Source organism: Rhamphochromis longiceps, linkage group LG20, assembly GCF_057381845.1.
Source record: "Rhamphochromis longiceps isolate RC_006_pf linkage group LG20, R_longiceps_female_GT1.1, whole genome shotgun sequence".
Lineage (NCBI taxonomy): Eukaryota > Metazoa > Chordata > Actinopteri > Cichliformes > Cichlidae > Rhamphochromis > Rhamphochromis longiceps.
In genome coordinates, this window is record NC_140576.1 from 23,416,370 (window position 1) to 23,438,006 (window position 21,637).

Below are 21,637 nucleotides of genomic sequence, written 5' to 3' on the forward strand. Positions count from 1 at the left end.
GAAAGCCATTGACATTTCTCAGCTCTCAGATTGAAGGTAAATCACTGATTTGTTACTGATGTGCACTCATGAAGCAGTTAAATACCAAACTGATAGGCAAGGGCTGCACATCAAACGTATAGCTTAGGCAAGGTTTTCATGAGAAAGTTGCTGTTTCTGTCAAGCCTGTTGGGCAGCAACATTCTTACTTGCATATCAACAGTGAAAGAAGCCATACCATTGGCTGATCACCACGGCTGGTACTGTTTTACGTTAGGAGCCCTTCTTGATGAGATTTCATGGGGATTTGAAGACTTCAAAACAGTTCAGAGTGAAATGCACATGATTTCCTCTCCCTTCACTTGCAGTGTGGATAATGCATCCAGTAATGTTCTGCAAGATCTCATCGACCTGTAGTCAGAGTCACTGCTGGCAGAGCATTTTGAGCCAGGATCGCTGTTGGATTTTCATTCTTCTTTCATAGAGGAAAACTTTCCTTATGTAAGGACAAATGCACAGAATATGTTTTTTTGTTTTCTCTTTGGAAATAAACAAACATTCTGAGGAATGAAACAAATACAAATGCAGATACAGAGTCTCTAACAGTGACAATCATCTGTCCGCTGTACTTCACTGAACCTGAGTTTAAACAGACTCTCACTGAACAGGGAAAAAAAGAACTGAAGTAATTAACCTACAAACAAAACAGCAACAGCACTTTGTATAAAGTTAAGTCTTGCAATGATTTTTGTAAATGTTGATTTTTACTATGCCTATTTTACATTTTCATTGCCTTACCAATAGTTTATAAAGAGATAAAGTTAACATTGAGCAAATTTGAGGTCAGTTTATTGGTGCTGCCAAAACAGTCAGTTTCTCATGTGGCAACTTTGGAAAATCAATTGCCCATTCCTGATTTAAATGGTTAATATAATGTATATTATATAATGTCTGTTGGGGAAATTGCTTCCAAGTTCACTATCAGATCAATGAGTGGCTCACTGACATCTTTCTTTGTAATTTGGAAAGCGCAAATACTCACACATTAATTATTATCACAAAAAAACTAAGTAATGTTATTGTTATCCATATTGCTATTGGTTAAAACTGTTTGAACTGTTTGGGTAAAAATATATGGGGAACTCATGTCTCATTAGTTCCATCTATATAGAAATCCTTAACAAGGTAGCATATTTGATCTTACTTTAACAGATACCATTCCTTCACAAATATTATGATGTTTACTTTTAAGGTTTAGGCAGCTTTTCTGACTAAAAAATTGAGGGGAAAACAGTAACTGCATGTTGAGTTGTGCAGCAGTAAGGTCACCAGTGCAAAACAAGCATTAATGCGAGTGAAGATGAAACCTTGCAACTGTATCCTTTAATCAGTGCTTGAGGAGTTTCTATAAAGGCAAACCCTGAAATTCTGAAAGAATATTACTCAAGAAAGCTCCAGATCATCCTGTATGCTCTTGCTCACAATGTTCTTTTGATTAAAGGTAAATTTTCTTTGTTTGTCCTCTTTCATTCCAGGTGAAGGCTAAAGCAAAAATCTGATTTTATGATCTGCTTTCTTTCATTATCATGCTAGTCATTAGTTGGGATATCTGCCCAACTAATGTACTTATTGTGCTTTCTTGTAAGGATACAGTGCTGCCCGCTATATATTGTAAATATAAAGCTTTACAATTCAAGCAGCTTTAGTGCTACATTACTGTCTATATAGGATACATTTGTTTTTACTCTTTTAGCTACATTAGAGTACAAGTTATTAATTATGTCGCTTTTGTTTACATCTGGTTTAAAATGTATCTAAAATGTTCACACTGGCTGTTTGTATTCTCCATCATTTTGTTTCTTGCAGATTTCTGCCCACAACACACAAAACAGCTGAAAAATGAAAGAATGAGAATGTATACAAATTTTGATGGCTTAATATAAACCATATGCTCCCACTCTAAAGTTTGACACAACACAGAACTCTTGGATTTCTTGCTTTTTTTCTTATATAGTTACTAACTATATAGGTGTTGGGTGACTGAGGCATGTATTCCCTTGGAACTTATGGTCACTGTATAGGCTGCTGAGATCATTCGGTACTATTACGTTGTGTAAATGCAGTGTTTCACAGACTAAGAGTATTTGTAGTGGCAGTGAGGCATAGGCACACAAACATACTTGAACATGTGTGCAAAACAAGACACACACACTCTTTTAAATGATCTAGCTCCAACTCCAATGCCACCATATTGGACTGCAGCTGGCGACAGTAGTTATTGTTCTGCTCTGCAGCCTTGATGAGGTACAGCATAGCAGCACCATATTTCCATCAGGGGAGCACAAAAAAACTGAGATGTAACTCATACCTGGATGAACTAAAAACTAAAACATTGCTACCATGACAGTTTGAGGGTTTTCAGATTTGTTAATGTACCAAAGACAGACAGTAAACCTAAATATTAGTTGGTTTTCAGTCATTTTTGTTTTTTCATGTCGCAGATACCCAGTTTTTAGTATCTTGGATATAACAAAAAAGTATCATAACAGTAGCTATCACATTTCTTTTCTAATCTAGTGTATTGCCACCCTCCTTATCTTAAAATATAGACTATATCTCGAAAAATGGCAATGTCCATGAAGGATTACAAACCTCTGCCAATTTCCTGTTGTAATTAAAAAGCATTGTCGTAATCACCAAATCACTGCCGCAGCTGCAATCAATGGATATTGTAGTTCTCCCTTCCTATCATTCTTTTAAACAATAATTCAATATAACAGATTTGTATAAAAATGTGGATAAATTAAATGATTTATAAAATGGGATATCCCCTTTGGTTGTTTCCGAGCTAGTCAATATTTTCTCGACAGAGAGAAAAAAATTAATTTTGTTCCTGTACTTGATCTTTAATCCAAAGCTTGACATTTGCCTATGATCCCAAGACAATCAAAGAGCTGTCACACACTGTTTAGTTGTATTGTGTGTTCTTGATGTTTTCATCGAGCAATGGAATTCAGACAATTGAGCAGGCAGGCAGGCAGACATGTATTTGTGGCTGCTAGCCTTGATGACTCATGTCTGCAGGGATACAAAGCAATAGAATGACTCAAGCCAGTTTGCCTCACTCCAACTGTGACCCTCAACATGTGCTGAAATGACGTCAAGAAGAAGCAGTGCACCTGCTGAAGCTGTTATCTTTGCCAAAAGCCCACTAAGAAAACATTAATTAGTGGAAATGCTGAATAAAATGTCTTAACTGTTTAAACACACACACACACACACACACACACACACACACACACACACACACACACACACACACATATAAAGTGTATATATTCACATACACTCTATTTCAGGTCTTGTGCAACTGCTACAGTTGTTCCTTTAGCTCCTAGGACTTGGAAGTGCATAGGATTGCCACATCTATCACAACTGCGGTTTTCTGCTCCTTGACAACTGCTGCTAGATATCAGGTAGAGACATCCATGCACTGTGAGGAGTTTTCATGCCTTCACATCAGTGGCCTCCATCTCCTCTTGTAGCCAGTTTATTCTTCCACTGGGGTATCTGATTACTGGTAGAGTGTATGTATTGATGGCTTGGATCTTATTCGTACCAAAGACTTTCGGGAAGTATTTGGCTGTGACTGACCTTGGTACATCTTTATCATAGTTCCCACTGGCCTGTGGGATACTCAAATATGTTTAGATGTCCTGTCTATCTGCTCTTCTGCATTCTAGTAGCTTCGTCCCTTCAGTCCAGATCACCTCCACTTTCTTTGCAACCATTCAGCCACACATATCCTGTCCAAATGACATCCTGATGTCCTTGCTGTAGATCCTTGTGAGCTGAGTCAATATCTCACTTCTGGAATGCAGCTTGATGTCATCCATGTGCAGGATGTGGCTGATGGTGACTCCACTCCTAATTCTATATCAGTATCCACTCTTAGCGATGACCTGACTTACGGGGTTAACGTCTATGCAGAACAGCAATGGGGGCAGTGCATCACCTTGGTACAGTGGGGCAAAAAAGTATTTAGTCAGCCACCGATTGTGCAAGTTCCCCCACCTAAAATGATGACAGAGGTCAGTAATTTGCACCAGAGGTACAATTCAGCTGTGAGAGACAGAATGTGAAAAAAAATCCATGAATCCACATGGTAGGATTTGTAAAGAATTTATTCGTAAATTAGGGTGGAAAATAAGTATTTGGTCACCTCAAACAAGGAAAATCTCTGGCTCTCACAGACCTGTAACGTCTTCTGTAAGAAGCTTTTCTGTCCCCCACTCGTTACCTGTATGAATGGCACCTGTTTGAACTCATCATCTGTATAAAAGACACCTGTCCACAGCCTCAAACAGTCAGAATCCAAACTCCGCCATGGCCAAGACCAAAGAGCTTTCGAAGGACACCAGGAAAAGTATTGTAGACCTGCACCAGACTGGGAAGAGTGAATCTACAATAGGCAAGCAGCTTGGTGTGAAAAAATCAACTGTGGGAGCAATCATCAGAAAATGGAAGACATACAAGACCACTGATAATCTCCCTCGATCTGGGGCTCCACGCAAGATCTCATCCCGTGGGGTCAAAATGATCATGAGAACGGTGAGCAAAGATCCCAGAACCACACAGGGGGACCTGGTGAATGACCTGCAGAGAGCTGGGACCAAAGTAACAAAGGTCACCATCAGTAACACACTACAACAGCAGGGAATCAAATCCCGCAGTGCCAGACGTGTTCCGCTGCTGAAGCCAGTGCATGTCCAGGCCCGTCTGAAGTTTGCCAGAGAGCACATGGATGATACAGCAGAGGATTGGGAGAATGTCATGTGGTCAGATGAAACCAAAGTAGAACTTTTTGGTATAAACTCAACTCGTCGTGTTTGGAGGAAGAAGAATACTGAGTTGCATCCCAAGAACACCATACCTACTGTAAAGCATGGGGGTGGAAACATCATGCTATGGGGCTGTTTTTCTGCCAAGGGGACAGGACGACTGATCCGTGTTAAGGACAGAATGAATGGGGCCATGTATCGTGAGATTTTGAGCCAAAACCTCCTTCCATCAGTGAGAACTTTGAAGATGAAATGAGGCTGGGTCTTCCAACATGACAATGATCCAAAACACACCACCCGGGCAACAAAGGAGTGGCTCCGTAAGAAGCATTTGAAAGTCCTGGAGTGGCCTAGCCAGTCTCCAGACCTCAACCCCATAGAAAATCTGTGGCGGGAGTTGAAAGTCCGTGTTGCTCGGCGACAGCCCCAAAACATCACTGCTCTCGAGAAGATCTGCATGGAGGAATGGGCCAAAATACCAGCTACTGTGTGTGCAAACCTGGTAAAGACCTATAGTAAACGTTTGACCTCTGTTATTGCCAACAAAGGTTATGTTACAAAGTATTGAGTTGTATTTTTGTTATTGACCAAATACTTATTTTCCACCCTGATTTACGAATAAATTCTTTACAAATCCTACCATGTGAATTCATGGATTTTTTTTTTTCACATTCTGTCTCTCACAGTTGAAGTGTACCTCTGGTGCAAATTACTGACCTCTGTCATCATTTTAGGTGGGGGAACTTGCACAATCGGTGGCTGACTAAATACTTTTTTGCCCCACTGTATATTCAACTCTTGATGGTAACTTGTACCTTGGAGTTGTACAAGACAACAACTGTGTTTTATTTCACAGTTCCTGTTGAATGGATTGAAGCACTCTAATATACATGTGTGGGACATTGAATCATAGGCTTTCTTGTTGCAAATCCAGGCAGTGCTCTGGTTAGTTTGTCTGGTTGGACCTGGAGGGAGGTTGCTGTGGTCTGCTTGAACATCTGCTTTATTCCAGATGTTCAACCAATATTGCTCAGTTTCAGCTCTGCCCTTGTATTAGTGTTCCCTTGTAGTTGAGAGTGCTTTTTGGAGGACAGGTCATTTATTCTGTTGACCTCAGCTTCTCTGGCATATCTCTTCAGCCTTGTGCCCAAAGCTGTGAGCCTTGCTTTGGCAGTTTCTTGAGTCTGAGTTTTGGACATCTTGTACCTCTTTTTCATCCTGGACCAATCTCTGGGCTTCCCTGACTTTAGCTTCCAACGTTCTGATTTAGCACCTTTCTACTCAATTTGAGCTTTTCACTCTTCAAGTCTTCTTCACACTGATGGATGCATCAGGTTCAACTTAGGTTTCAGTATCTTGCCCAGGGACTTAGCAAATAGACAAGTAAAGAAACAGTGCTGTGTCATGGCTTTGTAACAGTATTTGTGGCAGATTTGAGGACTAGAGTGTCTGTTCACCCTAAAGAAATTATGATTCATATTTCCCTGCTCATTACTGGTAAGTATAATTGTATCATACTGTGCAGTGTCTCTCTGCTATGACTGACTTGTCTCCTTTCACAAGTCTATGCTTTTTCACAGCCATTTCTTGTTCATCCTGCTCTGCAAAACAGGATCATGTTTTACGGTTCACTAGCATGAAATACTGTTAAGTACAGTGAAGTGTGAATAGCTCAGAAGGCAAAGTTGAATTCTGCAAATTCAGCATTTCACATGTGAACCTTTCAGATTTCCTATGGGGTCTAATTAGTTTCTGTAACTGGGAGTATTATGGTGCTTTTTATGGTTGTGTGCAAAACAACCCCCCCCCCCCCCCTCAAAAACCCCCCCCAAAAAAACTGTCCAAAGTTTTAGTAAGATTTTTTATTTTTTTTTAAACTGGTGATTATAAAAATACGGGACCCTATGAAAGAGGATAAATGTGACCTAAAACGTATTCAAGTTTTGTGGAGAGTGTAAAAAAAAAAAACTAACTAAAATGCAGCAAAATGTGTGTGCTGCTTTTCCTCTTTCTGCGATATTGTTTTGAAGATTTTCAAGAATTGTGGCTGGTTAAATTTTCTATTGTCTGCCAACATCATTTTAAACTGCATTCTGTCAGCACAGATTGTTTTTCTATCTGCTGTAATTTATATTTGGTGGTATGGCTCTGTTCTGGGACCTCCAAGTATCAGTGACACCAAACATGGAACTGATAATGGCAGAAACAGTGGGGAAACTGGAGGACAGTATAGTCTCAGTTTATCGGCTGTTTACAGGTAGCTTTCTATAAGGCTTTGTTGTTGAATGTAACAGTAAAATGACCTGTGGCTCGGAGGTGACAATGTGGATCTGAAGCTGCAAAATAAACCTTGTCCTTTGTGGCAACAGATACAAGAACACTGGGAATGAGGACAGCAGTAGAATGTGAATCATACCTACACTCTCCGTTGTTTCCCCTGCACACTAACTCAAATATCCTTTAATGCTTTGGTTGTGGAAGATGACCTACTACTACCCTGCTGTTATGGTACATAAATCACTTGTCAGTAACTTGCATTGTGTGATTAAATGCTTTGATATCATACAAATGGGATAATTACATGCTCAACTAATCATATTGATGGTTGGTTGGTTATTTTTTCACAGATCTTTTTTGAGTGATATCACATAGCTCCAATTTATAAAAAGCAGTCACAGGAACAACAGGGTTTTAAGGGTTAAATTATTTCCTTTTGTTTGTTGTAAGATGTTTCTTGATAACTCACACATGTTGATATGTTACAGTTGAGTGTTCCAGTGACTAAGAAACTCTTGAAGTGGGAACAGGAAATGATTGTTCTTGCAAAAGTAACAATGGGTAGTAGTGACAGTACTTACAAAAGAATCTGAGTGAAATTACTGCAACTCTTGCCCGTAAAATTTGCTGTACCTTGGAGGCTACTCAGAGGAAGAAAGGGGCAGCAGCAATTTAGCTCAAGAGCAGCCACCATGACAACAGATAAATACAGAAATCTCATGAAAGTGTGGATTGTTTGAAGCATCTCTCTGTTTTACCAAGAACACAGTGTTGTTAAGAGACTATAAATAAGTCACCGTGGTACTGTTTAACTTGCATGTTCAAGCTCATGTTCTGTTTTACTAATTTAATGTGTTCCTTTGTTATTTGGTGGCATTTTGAGGTTGCTGCGTTCTACATCACCTGGAATTAAGACAAAAGCCGTCATCGCCTGGTGGGAGGGAAAATCCTGAAATTATATTGTTGAACTTTACTGTTACCACACACTTTAGAAATAGGTAGTTATGCATTATACTGCTAATGAAATACAATGATGAAATAACGAAATACAAAAATGCAGCTGTAACAAAGTTACATACTTTACAAAAACGCATAAACTGTCTTTATCTTTCCAAATGAAAGAATTGTGTTTAGCTTGCAAAACGCAAGATGACAGTCACTTTTTTCTGCAGAAAGCAGTCACAGAATGCATAATTGTGACCACGCAGGCATCTCGTCCAGAACAATTTACTGTATATGACATGTTTAGCATACTTCTAAATGAGGTGACCAATGTTTTAGACATTAATCTGAATTGTTATTGTTAAACTGATGCAATGAAAATAGGATAAGACGTGTCTACGTAATACATGAGTCTAATTCTGAATCTTGGTGCCATAACAGACACTTTTCAGTTCGTCATTTATAAAGAACCATCATTAATGTCCTGAAATTTGGTGGCTCTGAATTTGATTTTTCTCATGCACATTAGAGTATTGAGATTACCCAGCTTTCTGCTTTTTCCTGGTAATGGCACCTGACATGAATACAACCATTAAACTGACATTAGCATGAGACTGTTTCTATGTCAGATCTTGAGTCATTGATTCCACTGAGAATCTGATTGTGCTAGAATGAATTTTCCTCCTTCTTCTTTTTTTAGCATCCAGTTTTATATCAAATTACCTTCTCATTTTCCCTCACTCATACAAGTTTTTGGTTGCACTGCACTGATTAGTTGCTAGAAGTTAAGGCAGTGTTTTTGCTGATTTTTTTTTTACCTTGTTGTAGTCAAAGTCCTATATATCCTATGTTCTATACCATTCTATAACCTATAACCAATTCTACTGAATAAATTCTGATTCTTCATAACTTGTTTCTAAGGAAACAAGTCACATTTAATTAGGTAGTGACCATGCCTAGGACATATTTGATCACAATATAGAATTAATTGATAATTAGAAAACTACTGTTTTAAGAATAGTGAAAATGAACAAAACACAAGCTTGATTTAAAAAAAACGAGTGGAGGTTTTTCTCTGTGGGTTTATCAGGTTTCACATTTTGTCATTGTTCTAATGTTGTCATATGAAAATATCACTGAAGCTGATTAATAGGTTGGATTTACATCCAAGCTCTAAGCAGTTTATATAAGTGGACTAGAAGTGTATTATGCTTACAAACAATTATTTTGTATGATGTATTGATCTATCAAAAGGGGACAGTGTTGTTCCAAGCAGGTACATCTTAAGAAGATTTGTAGGTTAAATGACAATAACATTTTTTGGTTTTGCAATTTCTTGGAGGTCATTTAGAGTGTTGCTGTAAATAAGAAACACGACAATTTTTTTCTGTAATGAGAGAAAGAAAATGATCTTGTAAGAGACACTGAAACCATGATAATTTCACGCCGTCACACAGCTGGCCAATCACTGTGTAAAGGGGAGTTAATGTAATATTGCCTGTTTTAAAAGGAAATGACAAGACACAACCCTCATTTTCTATCCCCAGCTGCAATTATCACTCACAGAGTGTCTTTAGTCATCAAGGCTCAATAGATGGGCATTGAACATATCTCAGTTGTATAGAACAGTCAGCCTTTTTAGTAATGGCTTTTTGTGTTTGATTATGTAAGATCCTTTAATATATATATAGGCAGCTATTTCAGAAACTGATTGCCTACAAGTATTAAAGGTGCCAGATTTAAACTACTTCTTTTCTGTGGCAAACAGGCCTGGATAACCTACTGATTTTAATGACCTGAAAGCTTGTTTCTAATGGGACAACTGGATTTAGTATTGATTATATTTTCAGCACATCTGGTGGTATAGCTTTGTGATTGCCATTGTCACTCACTGCAGATTGAACTAGCCAGCCACATTAATTTCTGTTGGAAAATTAGAGATTCCCATTCACTTATCCACACCCATTACATTTAGCCTAAATTAGAAGAGTCTGATTGCATTCTCCCTGATGACAAATAAATTTAGCAGTGCATGCTACTTACGCACACGCACGCGCGCGCACACACACACACACAAACGCACAATGTATTCACAGCAGAACCAGTCAATAAACTTGGCCATTGATCAAGAGCTGTACATTGACAGAGTGCCCTCTCTGTCAATAAATGTTGACTCACTTGTACATTTTTTGATACCAGATCCTTTCTTCATAGCATGACGACTGAGCTTGCATTGGAAGTTATTCTCCCAAAACTCTGCAAACCAGATATTTCTTCTGTTATTCTCTAGCGTTCGGCTGATGAAGTAGCGATCGAAACCTGAAATCAAATCCAACAGCAACAGCACAAATTCAGTTAATGGTAATCCAAAATTTTTCAAAAGTGAACATTAAGAGTTAACCTTTTACTGAGGTGACAAAGGCAATTATCAACACTGTAAAGCCCTGATTTTAAAAATTGTTTTTGTCAAATCTGGTATCTTCAAGGTAGAATGGAGATTACTAAAGGAGGCAAACATACACCAACAATATGCAGTAAAGTGCAAGTATTAATACAGAATTTACTTCAAACTAAGATTTTCTTCAAAGAAAATTAAATATTTTGAGCATTGAGGTAGAGTTTGGCAGTGCAGATACCTTTGATGGACTGTCGTTTGGGTAGAATGGTGACAGCACCCTCTGCCATCTCTTCTTGGTGCAGTATTGGTGAAATTTTGGATCCCCAGCTGTCTGAACCTACCCAGATGAAATGGCCTGTCTGATTGGCCTTCTTAGCTGCTTGAAGGAGACGCCTTTGAAACAAACAAAAAAATAAAGTAATGTTTACTTGTTCCATAGAAATAATGCTGTTCTCTGATATATTTCCTACACATATGTTCATACTGTGTTTAATCAGGCTGTTTCATGACTAGAGTATTCTAAGACAAAGTTTTATACTCAGGCAGTTTAGCAAAATTGAAAAGCCATCATAGAATCACTATTCCTTCCCAGTGCAGTGGAATTCTTCTTGGCTGTGGCAGAATGATACCCCTGCCACATTTGTCCAGGCTTGTTGCCAATGGATGTAAGTTTGGGGAGTCATAAAAAACTGCCAAGAAGCTCTGCTGCAGCAGCAGAGTTGCATCGAGAAAGCATAGTGACATAAAATTTAAGCACAGCCACCTGGCATGTGAAAAGCTACCAACTCTTACACCAGCCCTTATATAGCACAAAAAGTGTCCACCAGCTTACTCAGATTTTCACAGTGCATGTTGTTTTCGCATGAATTCGAGTTGAAGTAAAACTAGGGTATAATGTTAGCATTTTTTTACCTTTGTAAAAAAAATGACTTGGCAAGCAGTGACTCATCCAGCTAACTTTGTTTCTTTACTTTAGTTTTATGACTGCGAGGTTTTATATTTGACTGGTAATGATTTTTTCTGAGTCTGGTCTCCCAACATTTAGTGAAATGAGCATGTCTTAAAATGCAATTATGCCCACCATGTAGAAAAAAAGAGAAATCGATTTTTTTTTTTCACTGTCAGGAGATTACAGTAATGGTGATATGAATACACAGACTGAGAAGTATAATATAAAATAATGCAGTATGAAGTAAAGAGGCACTGATTCGCGATCATGAATGAGCACCTACACTTCCTATTTATTTTCACAGTCCAGGTTCAGTTCCAAACTCAATTTAAATGGTATTTACAAGGTCTAAAATCTGAATTATGTTGAAGTAAAAATCTTTATATAGCTAGTTTGCCAACAAATCTGATATTTTGGTTGTTTTTTCTTTGTTACTTGCATTTCTTGCTTTTTGATCACTTGGTCACATTTTACATTAAACACTGCCGTTTAATTTAGTGCTGATGTAAACATATTTATTATAGAAGCACTGCAATTTTATTTACCTGTGGTAAAGTCAAACATAAATTTCAGGTGTTGAAAATGACAAAATGATGCACAAACTAACCAATTAATAAAATTCAATGTTACATTTTTACATCCCATCCATCCATTCGCTTCCGCTTATCCTTTTCAGGGTCGCGGGGGGCGCTGGAGCCTATCCCAGCTGTCATAGGGCGAAAGGCGGGGTACACCCTGGACAGGTCGCCAGTCTGTCGCAGGGCTAACACAGTGACAATTAATTTTATTAGTTTTATATGTATGTATTTACTACATAGGTCATGTTATTTCCACACAGAGTAATCTCTATATTGTGCAAGCATACCTACCTATCTAGACTGTGAAAGGCTACCCAGCAAATATTATTTCTTATACTTCTATGACCTTGAAATAGCAGTGTAATATAATTATTGTATCATATTAAAGGGCTTCATCAAAACCACACAGTCTCCTATACCTTCTTTGTAGGCAATTTTGGGTTCCTATTAGTCTTCTGAAGGCTCACACTGCCTGAGTTCAAGGATAGAGAAGGCATGCCGTACTGTGATCCCTCTGGCTTTCTGTAATTACTATATATCCAGACTATTACCCGTTATCAGGACCGGATTAAGTCAATGAGCACTGGGACGTCTGCCCCGGTCATTATCAAGAGACTGCCCCAAATCACTGCCCTTTTCCACTGTGAATACACTGGCCTACTGAATGGTTGCAGGGAAACATTTCCCCTTACAAAGCCACAAGTTTTTTTTCTTTCTTAATTCAGCCTACAGCAATTTATTTAATTTAATTCATCTTGATAGTAGATAATACATTGTAATTGATACATTTGTTTCCCTGCAAATAAAAGCGGGGACACTTTTAACATTACTGTTGTATACTGTAATAGTTGGGGACAGCAGAACAGATGCCAAATTGGATTAAAGTGCTTTACCAGGATAGAAGGGATATGGGTGAATGGACGAAATATTCAAAATTATTTTGAAAATATTATCATAAAATGAAGCAAAGTAGTCAATCCCTCCCTGACACACTAAGTATATAAGTACTTGTGATACAGAATCACCATTCATTGCTGCATTAACAAACCTGACTGGTTTTGTTGGGTATGCTGTATGTTGTTATACCCTTTATATAGAAACTCTGGGCTTGCAAAGTAACCTGTACCTGAAAGGGATAAATAAACGTAGCTGGATAAAAAACATTTTGCTGTGAAAGGTTTATATCTTTTTTAGTAAACATATATAATATTTAGATGTACAGACTTATTCTTGATAAAAACTTTGGTGATTCAATACATTTTTACAGTTTACAATTTTACAATTTTCTCCTTCTATGTTTTTTTTCAGTCAAAACAATTCTCTGAAAAAAAGTGCTCCAAGTTACTTTACCAAGCCATTTGTTCAAATACGATTTAATTAAAAATGAATTTCACTTTATCTAACAAATTTTACATGTTACGGCTTGCTCTATAATTACATCTCCAACATGGTTTTTGATGTTGGTGTTAGTACCCACCGTGTGCAGCTTTTTTGTGTATCTCAAACAGCGCTGTGTGAGCTCAGTACATCATGTACGAGTTGGAGCTAATAAATGTTGAACACCAATTACTTTAAATTAAACTATTACAACACAATAAAGAGTGAGGATTGACTGAGTTTATACATAGATTGGCAGAGAGTTGAAAATGAGGAAACAGCAGAGGCTACTCTAAGCAATTATCGGCTACTGCATTAGCATTTTACAGCCGCCAGATACAATTACAGCCCTTTGCATGTTACATTTGTAATATCTTGTTTATATTTAATCACGAGCTTACACAGCATTTTGCTGCTGAGTGGAACAGTTAAGTTGATGTGGTCTGAATGGAGGCAATGCAGTAGTAATGTTTCTGGCCAGGTGCATGCTAGCTACGGCAGATCAATAGTCAATTGACTATACACTCAGCTGAATGGGCTGTAACTGGTCATGGCTGATCAGCTAAAAAACATCTGATTCCGGTAACTAGCAAGTTATTTCATGTATTTCTATTTTAAAATCAGCCATCAGCCATTATATTTTACCAAAATTCTCGAATAAATGTAGATACTCATGATTAGATTTTGTTTTAACTATTTCATTTGTCTCTTGTAGCTATGACAGCATTGGTATAAGACCAAGGGTACTGAGGGACCTCTGATGTTGCACTCAACACTTCTCTGATCCTGTCCTCTATTTCACTTCCTGTGCATTTGAAAATCAGTAATGCATGTCATTAACTTTGCCTTCTTTTTGTGCTTTGCCCTGTTTGCTGATTTTCTATGCTGTTTATTTTTTTCTCTTAGCTATTCCCTCATTCTGACCAGACACAGAGGAAGTTTGTGCTCCCTCACCCACAGTCTGTGAGATTTTTCCTGCTAAAAGTGTGTGGGGGTGGGGGGGTTTCCATTCCTCACTATCGCCAAATGTTTTCTAATAGGCTCTCAGTCTGGTGAGCTATACAAAAAAAATAGAATTTTGTTGAACTGAGCATATTCAAGTATAACCAGATTTCAGATTTGTAACTCATAAATATCAGCATCTGAGTAGGACATTATATTTAGAAAGGTAATATAATCAATAAATCTATAACACACATTCTAATACAGTCTGCAGTATTTAACACAGTGGTTCCCAAACTTTTTATGCTGGGCCGCCTTTGTTTCACCAGAAAAATCCCCCCCAGCACAAACCCTCCAACCACACACACCCATATTTTGTTTTCAAACTCCATTGCGGTTTATTTCACAACCCAAACATTTAGTAAACAATTAAACAAAAGTAAACTGCAATAAATTACAGGTAGCAATATAATAAACTACTAACTCTTTTACACTACGTCCACACATTTCTTGCTTTTTGATCACTTGGTCACATTTTACATTAAACACTGCCGTTTAATTTAGTGCTGATGTAAACATATTTATTATAGAAGCACTGCAATTTTATTTACCTGTGGTAAAGTCAAACATAAATTTCAGGTGTTGAAAATGACAAAATGATGCACAAACTAACCAATTAATAAAATTCAATGTTACATTTTTACATCCCATCCATCCATTCGCTTCCGCTTATCCTTTTCAGGGTCGCGGGGGGCGCTGGAGCCTATCCCAGCTGTCATAGGGCGAAAGGCGGGGTACACCCTGGACAGGTCGCCAGTCTGTCGCAGGGCTAACACAGTGACAATTAATTTTATTAGTTTTATATGTATGTATTTACTACATAGGTCATGTTATTTCCACACAGAGTAATCTCTATATTGTGCAAGCATACCTACCTATCTAGACTGTGAAAGGCTACCCAGCAAATATTATTTCTTATACTTCTATGACCTTGAAATAGCAGTGTAATATAATTATTGTATCATATTAAAGGGCTTCATCAAAACCGTACAGTCTCCTATACCTTCTTTGTAGGCAATTTTGGGTTCCTATTAGTCTTCTGAAGGCTCACACTGCCTGAGTTCAAGGATAGAGAAGGCATGCCGTACTGTGATCCCTCTGGCTTTCTGTAATTACTATATATCCAGACTATTACCCGTTATCAGGACCGGATTAAGTCAATGAGCACTGGGACGTCTGCCCCGGTCATTATCAAGAGACTGCCCCAAATCACTGCCCTTTTCCACTGTGAATACACTGGCCTACTGAATGGTTGCAGGGAAACATTTCCCCTTACAAAGCCACAAGTTTTTTTTCTTTCTTAATTCAGCCTACAGCAATTTATTTAATTTAATTCATCTTGATAGTAGATAATACATTGTAATTGATACATTTGTTTCCCTGCAAATAAAAGCGGGGACACTTTTAACATTACTGTTGTATGCTGTAATAGTTGGGGACAGCAGAACAGATGCCAAATTGGATTAAAGTGCTTTACCAGGATAGAAGGGATATGGGTGAATGGACGAAATATTCAAAATTATTTTGAAAATATTATCATAAAATGAAGCAAAGTAGTCAATCCCTCCCTGACACACTAAGTATATAAGTACTTGTGATACAGAATCACCATTCATTGCTGCATTAACAAACCTGACTGGTTTTGTTGGGTATGCTGTATGTTGTTATACCCTTTATATAGAAACTCTGGGCTTGCAAAGTAACCTGTACCTGAAAGGGATAAATAAACGTAGCTGGATAAAAAACATTTTGCTGTGAAAGGTTTATATCTTTTTTAGTAAACATATATAATATTTAGATGTACAGACTTATTCTTGATAAAAACTTTGGTGATTCAATACATTTTTACAGTTTACAATTTTACAATTTTCTCCTTCTATGTTTTTTTTCAGTCAAAACAATTCTCTGAAAAAAAGTGCTCCAAGTTACTTTACCGAGCCATTTGTTCAAATACGATTTAATTAAAAATGAATTTCACTTTATCTAACAAATTTTACATGTTACGGCTTGCTCTATAATTACATCTCCAACATGGTTTTTGATGTTGGTGTTAGTACCCACCGTGTGCAGCTTTTTTGTGTATCTCAAACAGCGCTGTGTGAGCTCAGTACATCATGTACGAGTTGGAGCTAATAAATGTTGAACACCAATTACTTTAAATTAAACTATTACAACACAATAAAGAGTGAGGATTGACTGAGTTTATACATAGATTGGCAGAGAGTTGAAAATGAGGAAACAGCAGAGGCTACTCTAAGCAATTATCGGCTACTGCATTAGCATTTTACAGCCGCCAGATACAATTACAGCCCTTTGCATGTTACATTTGTAATATCTTGTTTATATTTAATCACGAGCTTACACAGCATTTTGCTGCTGAGTGGAACAGTCAAGTTGATGTGGTCTGAATGGAGGCAATGCAGTAGTAATGTTTCTGGCCAGGTGCATGCTAGCTACGGCAGATCAATAGTCAATTGACTATACACTCAGCTGAATGGGCTGTAACTGGTCATGGCTGATCAGCTAAAAAACATCTGATTCCGGTAACTAGCAAGTTATTTCATGTATTTCTATTTTAAAATCAGCCATCAGCCATTATATTTTACCAAAATTCTCGAATAAATGTAGATACTCATGATTAGATTTTGTTTTAACTATTTCATTTGTCTCTTGTAGCTATGACAGCATTGGTATAAGACCAAGGGTACTGAGGGACCTCTGATGTTGCACTCAACACCTCTCTGATCCTGTCCTCTATTTCACTTCCTGTGCATTTGAAAATCAGTAATGCATGTCATTAACTTTGCCTTCTTTTTGTGCTTTGCCCTGTTTGCTGATTCTCTATGCTGTTTATTTTTTTCTCTTAGCTATTCCCTCATTCTGACCAGACACAGAGGAAGTTTGTGCTCCCTCACCCACAGTCTGTGAGATTTTTCCTGCTAAAAGTGTGTGGGGGTGGGGGGTTTCCATTCCTCACTATCGCCAAATGTTTTCTAATAGGCTCTCAGTCTGGTGAGCTATACAAAAAAAATAGAATTTTGTTGAACTGAGCATATTCAAGTATAACCAGATTTCAGATTTGTAACTCATAAATATCAGCATCTGAGTAGGACATTATATTTAGAAAGGTAATATAATCAATAAATCTATAACACACATTCTAATACAGTCTGCAGTATTTAACACAGTGGTTCCCAAACTTTTTATGCTGGGCCGCCTTTGTTTCACCAGAAAAATCCCCCCCAGCACAAACCCTCCAACCACACACACCCATATTTTGTTTTCAAACTCCATTGCGGTTTATTTCACAACCCAAACATTTAGTAAACAATTAAACAAAAGTAAACTGCAATAAATTACAGGTAGCAATATAATAAACTACTAACTCTTTTACACTACGTCCACACCTACACAGGTATTTTTGAAAGTGCAGCTGTTTTTATGCGTTTGGGCCTTTTGTCCACACGTAAACGACATTTCGAATCAATTTCGAATCAAATTGAGATTTTTTAAAAGTCAGGTTTTGCGTTTACGTGTGGACGAGGAATACAGAGTTTGTCACGCAACGTCAAAGGTATGTGCCTTTTTTCATGTCACGCTGTGCGCCACGTTATTGTTTACATGAGATGAATTGCAGAATGGCAGAGACAAAATACTGTTACTGTTAACCTTACTATCTTCCGTTTTTACACGCTTACATATACACACACAGTTAATGTCCCTCTATTTTAAAAGGCAGTGTAATTATTTTACGTGTAGCTGGGTTTTTTTTGTTTTTTTTCCTGTGTAATAATATTCAACATTGCTATCAATACATTTTTCAAAAAATGCCTCTGTGCAAAATGGGTTCAAAAACATAAACAACTGTGGGATGCTGTTTGTCCGTGATATGAAGCGGGGAACAAATTACAGCAGGATCAGCCTGATATCATTTGTATCCCACTGTAACTTTACTGTATAAAGAGTAGGGGTGCAACAATACTCGTATCGATATTGAACCGTTCGATACAGTGCTTTCGGTTCGGTATGAATATGCATCGAACAATACAAAATGTTTTATTTATTTTATCAACTTGTCTTCTGAGGATGCTGTCTGTGTTGAGCGCTCAGTGGATCTGCGTTCGACTACTCCGCCTAGGCTGCACTGTTGAGCGCAGATCCACTGAGCGCAGTGCAAGCTAGCAAGACAGAAGCTAAGCTCGTTGCAACATGGCAACTGCCTCAACGCTACCCGAAATTGAACCTCCCCCACCCTCTTTCAGATCTGGCGATTGGAACTATCTTGGTTTTCATGTGACGTATGACCCTGATGGTAAGCGCGTCATGGACAAAAGTAAAACAGTATGTCAGATGTGCCACGCAATGCTCAATTGGTGGGAACTAGTGCGTTAGCACAGTTAGCTTGTTAACGTGTTGACGCCGTCCAGCCCCAAGCACGGGGCGATCCGTGGTAACTCGTTAACGGAGATTTGCCGCATTATGGCGTTAATGTCATTTTAACGAGATTAACGCTGACAGCACTAGTGGGAACACAACGAATATGACTGCACATTTACGCCGACATCATCGTAGTGCAAAGACAAGTGGAAGCAGACAAAAACAACAAGCACTCATGCTACAAACTTTACCCGAGTCATTTAGACAGCCGTTAGCACATGATTCTCCTTATGGGGACATGATATGTTTAATATGCTGCTGAGAATATAGCCCAGAAGAAGCGTATAGTATAGCTTTTATTTTGGAAAGAGCCATTTCTCTGTTATAAACTCTTTTCCAAAGATGAGTGATTTCTCGATCAGATAGATTTATTTATTTATTTTTATTATTTTGTTGTTTCAGCAACATTGAATTTAAAAACTGTACTTTTGAATTAAAATATAAATATTTATAATTTTAATAAATGACAAATTAAAAAGACATGAACATTTTTTGTGTCGAAAAAATATCGAACCGTAACACCAAAGTATCGAACCGAACCGTGAATTTTGTGTATCGTTGCACCCCTAATAAAGAGCTAACATCTCCAAAATGTCAGGAGTAGTTAGTAATTACAAGAAGTGTTTGTGAACTAAAAATCAAGAATGTGGGATTCTGTAGGTCCGTGATTTGGAGAGCCCAGTGCGTGCTCCCAACGGGCCCCATACTTTGGGAACCTCTGATTTAATAATAATAATAATAATAATAATAATAATAATAATAATAATAATAATAATAATAATGATATATACTTTATTGATCCCCGTGGGGAAATTACTTGTTTTTCTCTGCATTTCACCCATTCACTCAGTGAAGCAGTGGGTAGCCACTAAGCAGGCGCCCGGGGAGCAGTGTGTAGGGACGGTACCTTGCTCAGGGGTACCTCAGGGTAGCCATTCAGTGGATTCAAACCCCCGACCTTCCAATCATGGGGCGGCCACTGTACCTACTGAGCTACCTGCTAATTAGCCCGCTGATTTAACACATGCCTGCTCGTCGTGCAGCTTTGAATTTCTTGAAGAACTATATCTTTTTTAAATTTATTTCCCATGACATAAAAATAGGTATGTGGTGTTAAGCAAGTGTTAAAAACAGTAGTTGAGATAAGTCTGGATAAACATTATGTTACTTGACAGTACTCAGGATTCTGCTGTACTCACCTGATGTCATCCTCATTGGCAAAGATAATGACTACTCGAGCATTGGGGTTCTCACTCAGCCTCCGGATAATCTTGTCAAACTCTCCAGATCTTGGTTCACGTGGTATTTTCACTGACTGGGAAATGCACAAACCACCTGATTGGGGGGGAAAAAAACAAACAAACAAAACAAAAACAATGTTTCCAAATGTTTCATTAGGAGAACATGTTTACGATGCAATTTAACTCAAATTATGCCTTTGTCTTCTTTTAACCCATATCTTTTTTTCAATCTTCTGGACTTTTTTTTATGATAAATGCACTATTAAATGTGCACTGGTGCAATATTTCACGGAATGAGGGATGCAAGGCATTAAAAAAAAGGTTTTCCTTGGACAAAAAGAAGGCATTTTGGAGACGGGACTAACCATCAATTCAGGTTATGATTCTGACAGTGAGACCAGGGGGCAGTAGCATTCGCTACTACATACATTTTCTAACTGGGAACTGTTTCCTTTTGTTCTTGCATTTTTTTCTATTACATGGATTGTTTCAATTAAAAAAAAAATCTGGTACTTGTCCCAGGATTGTACCACGTTTGAAAGGGAAGTAGAAAAAAAGAAACAGAAATGAAATACGTTACTTCAATTTCCAATTCAGTTAGTCAGATAATTGTTTCGGGGTAATATACAAGATTGTCCTGTGATATTGATTAGTTATCTATTTAGATAATGACCAGCAGCAAAAGCAACTAGCAAATTCCGGCTGTTATATTTTAGGCATAGTGAAGCGGAAAACTGAAACGCTGTTTCAAAATTGGATGCAGTATTGAAATTTGCATCGCTGACTCTTTGAAGCTAATAATTTGAAAAATCCCATTAGCTTATTGAAGTTTTGGCCAATTTGGCCTTTATTTCATCCTAGAAAACAACAGTTTTAATAAAAAAGTTTTAACCACTGAATACATTTCAAGGGTAGAAATTTTGCAGTAAATTTCAAACTCTTTTTACTCCTCATTTATTTACTTTTATTTAAAAAATGTGGACTGTCTTGGTTCTACGTAAAACAAGATGACCTTAATGACACAGTACATGATGCTCTAACGGTTGAATGACAGTGCAGCTGCTTAGTGCTGTGCAGGTGGAAGGATTATTCTTTTACCACTTGGACACATACAAATAGTTTAATGAAATTTCCCCTTGTGGGACTAATAAAGGTATCTCATCTTATCTTATTTTAACATTCAACTGGTGACAATTTGTTCCTGTCTAATTTGGTGATTTTCATGTGTTCAATGCACAAAGATTTTTTTCTATCCTTGGCTCAACTCTCTCATGCTGGTGTACACCCTGTCATCAATTTTTTTTAATGTAATTTTTTGAGAGGTTACCAGAGTGACAGATAACCACTTATTGTCACACCAACATTTTTTTTAGAATCACTAATCAACCTAATAAAGAGGCCTTTCTCAGATTCAGACCTTCTTGCTATGAGACGTTCAGTCTCACAGCAGATTTAAACCATGTAACTAGACTATCACATTAGTTTGGTTTGTTAGTTAGTAACAGCTTTCCCTTTCCTAGTTTATTCCATGGTAAATGGACTATAATATAATGTTTTTTTACTCCGACAGCACTTGAAACGCTTTCTGCACTACAAGCTGCAATCACAGACACATG

The 21,637-nt window shown here is 37.7% G+C and overlaps 1 protein-coding gene across 2 annotated transcripts in view; it reads right to left on the reverse strand.

Annotated features, from left to right (window-relative positions):
• Window positions 1–21,637, reverse strand: part of LOC146645351 (metabotropic glutamate receptor 4-like) — a 226,903-nt gene that overhangs the window by 30,894 nt on the left and 174,372 nt on the right. For both annotated transcript variants that reach the window (XM_085394975.1, XM_085394974.1), the window contains 3 exons: window positions 19,980–20,115; window positions 10,676–10,830; window positions 10,218–10,358 (listed from right to left, as the gene is read on the reverse strand). In XM_085394975.1, the coding sequence (XP_085251101.1) occupies window positions 10,218–10,358; window positions 10,676–10,830; window positions 19,980–20,115 (432 nt within the window). The remainder of the gene's footprint in view (window positions 1–10,217; window positions 10,359–10,675; window positions 10,831–19,979; window positions 20,116–21,637) is intronic.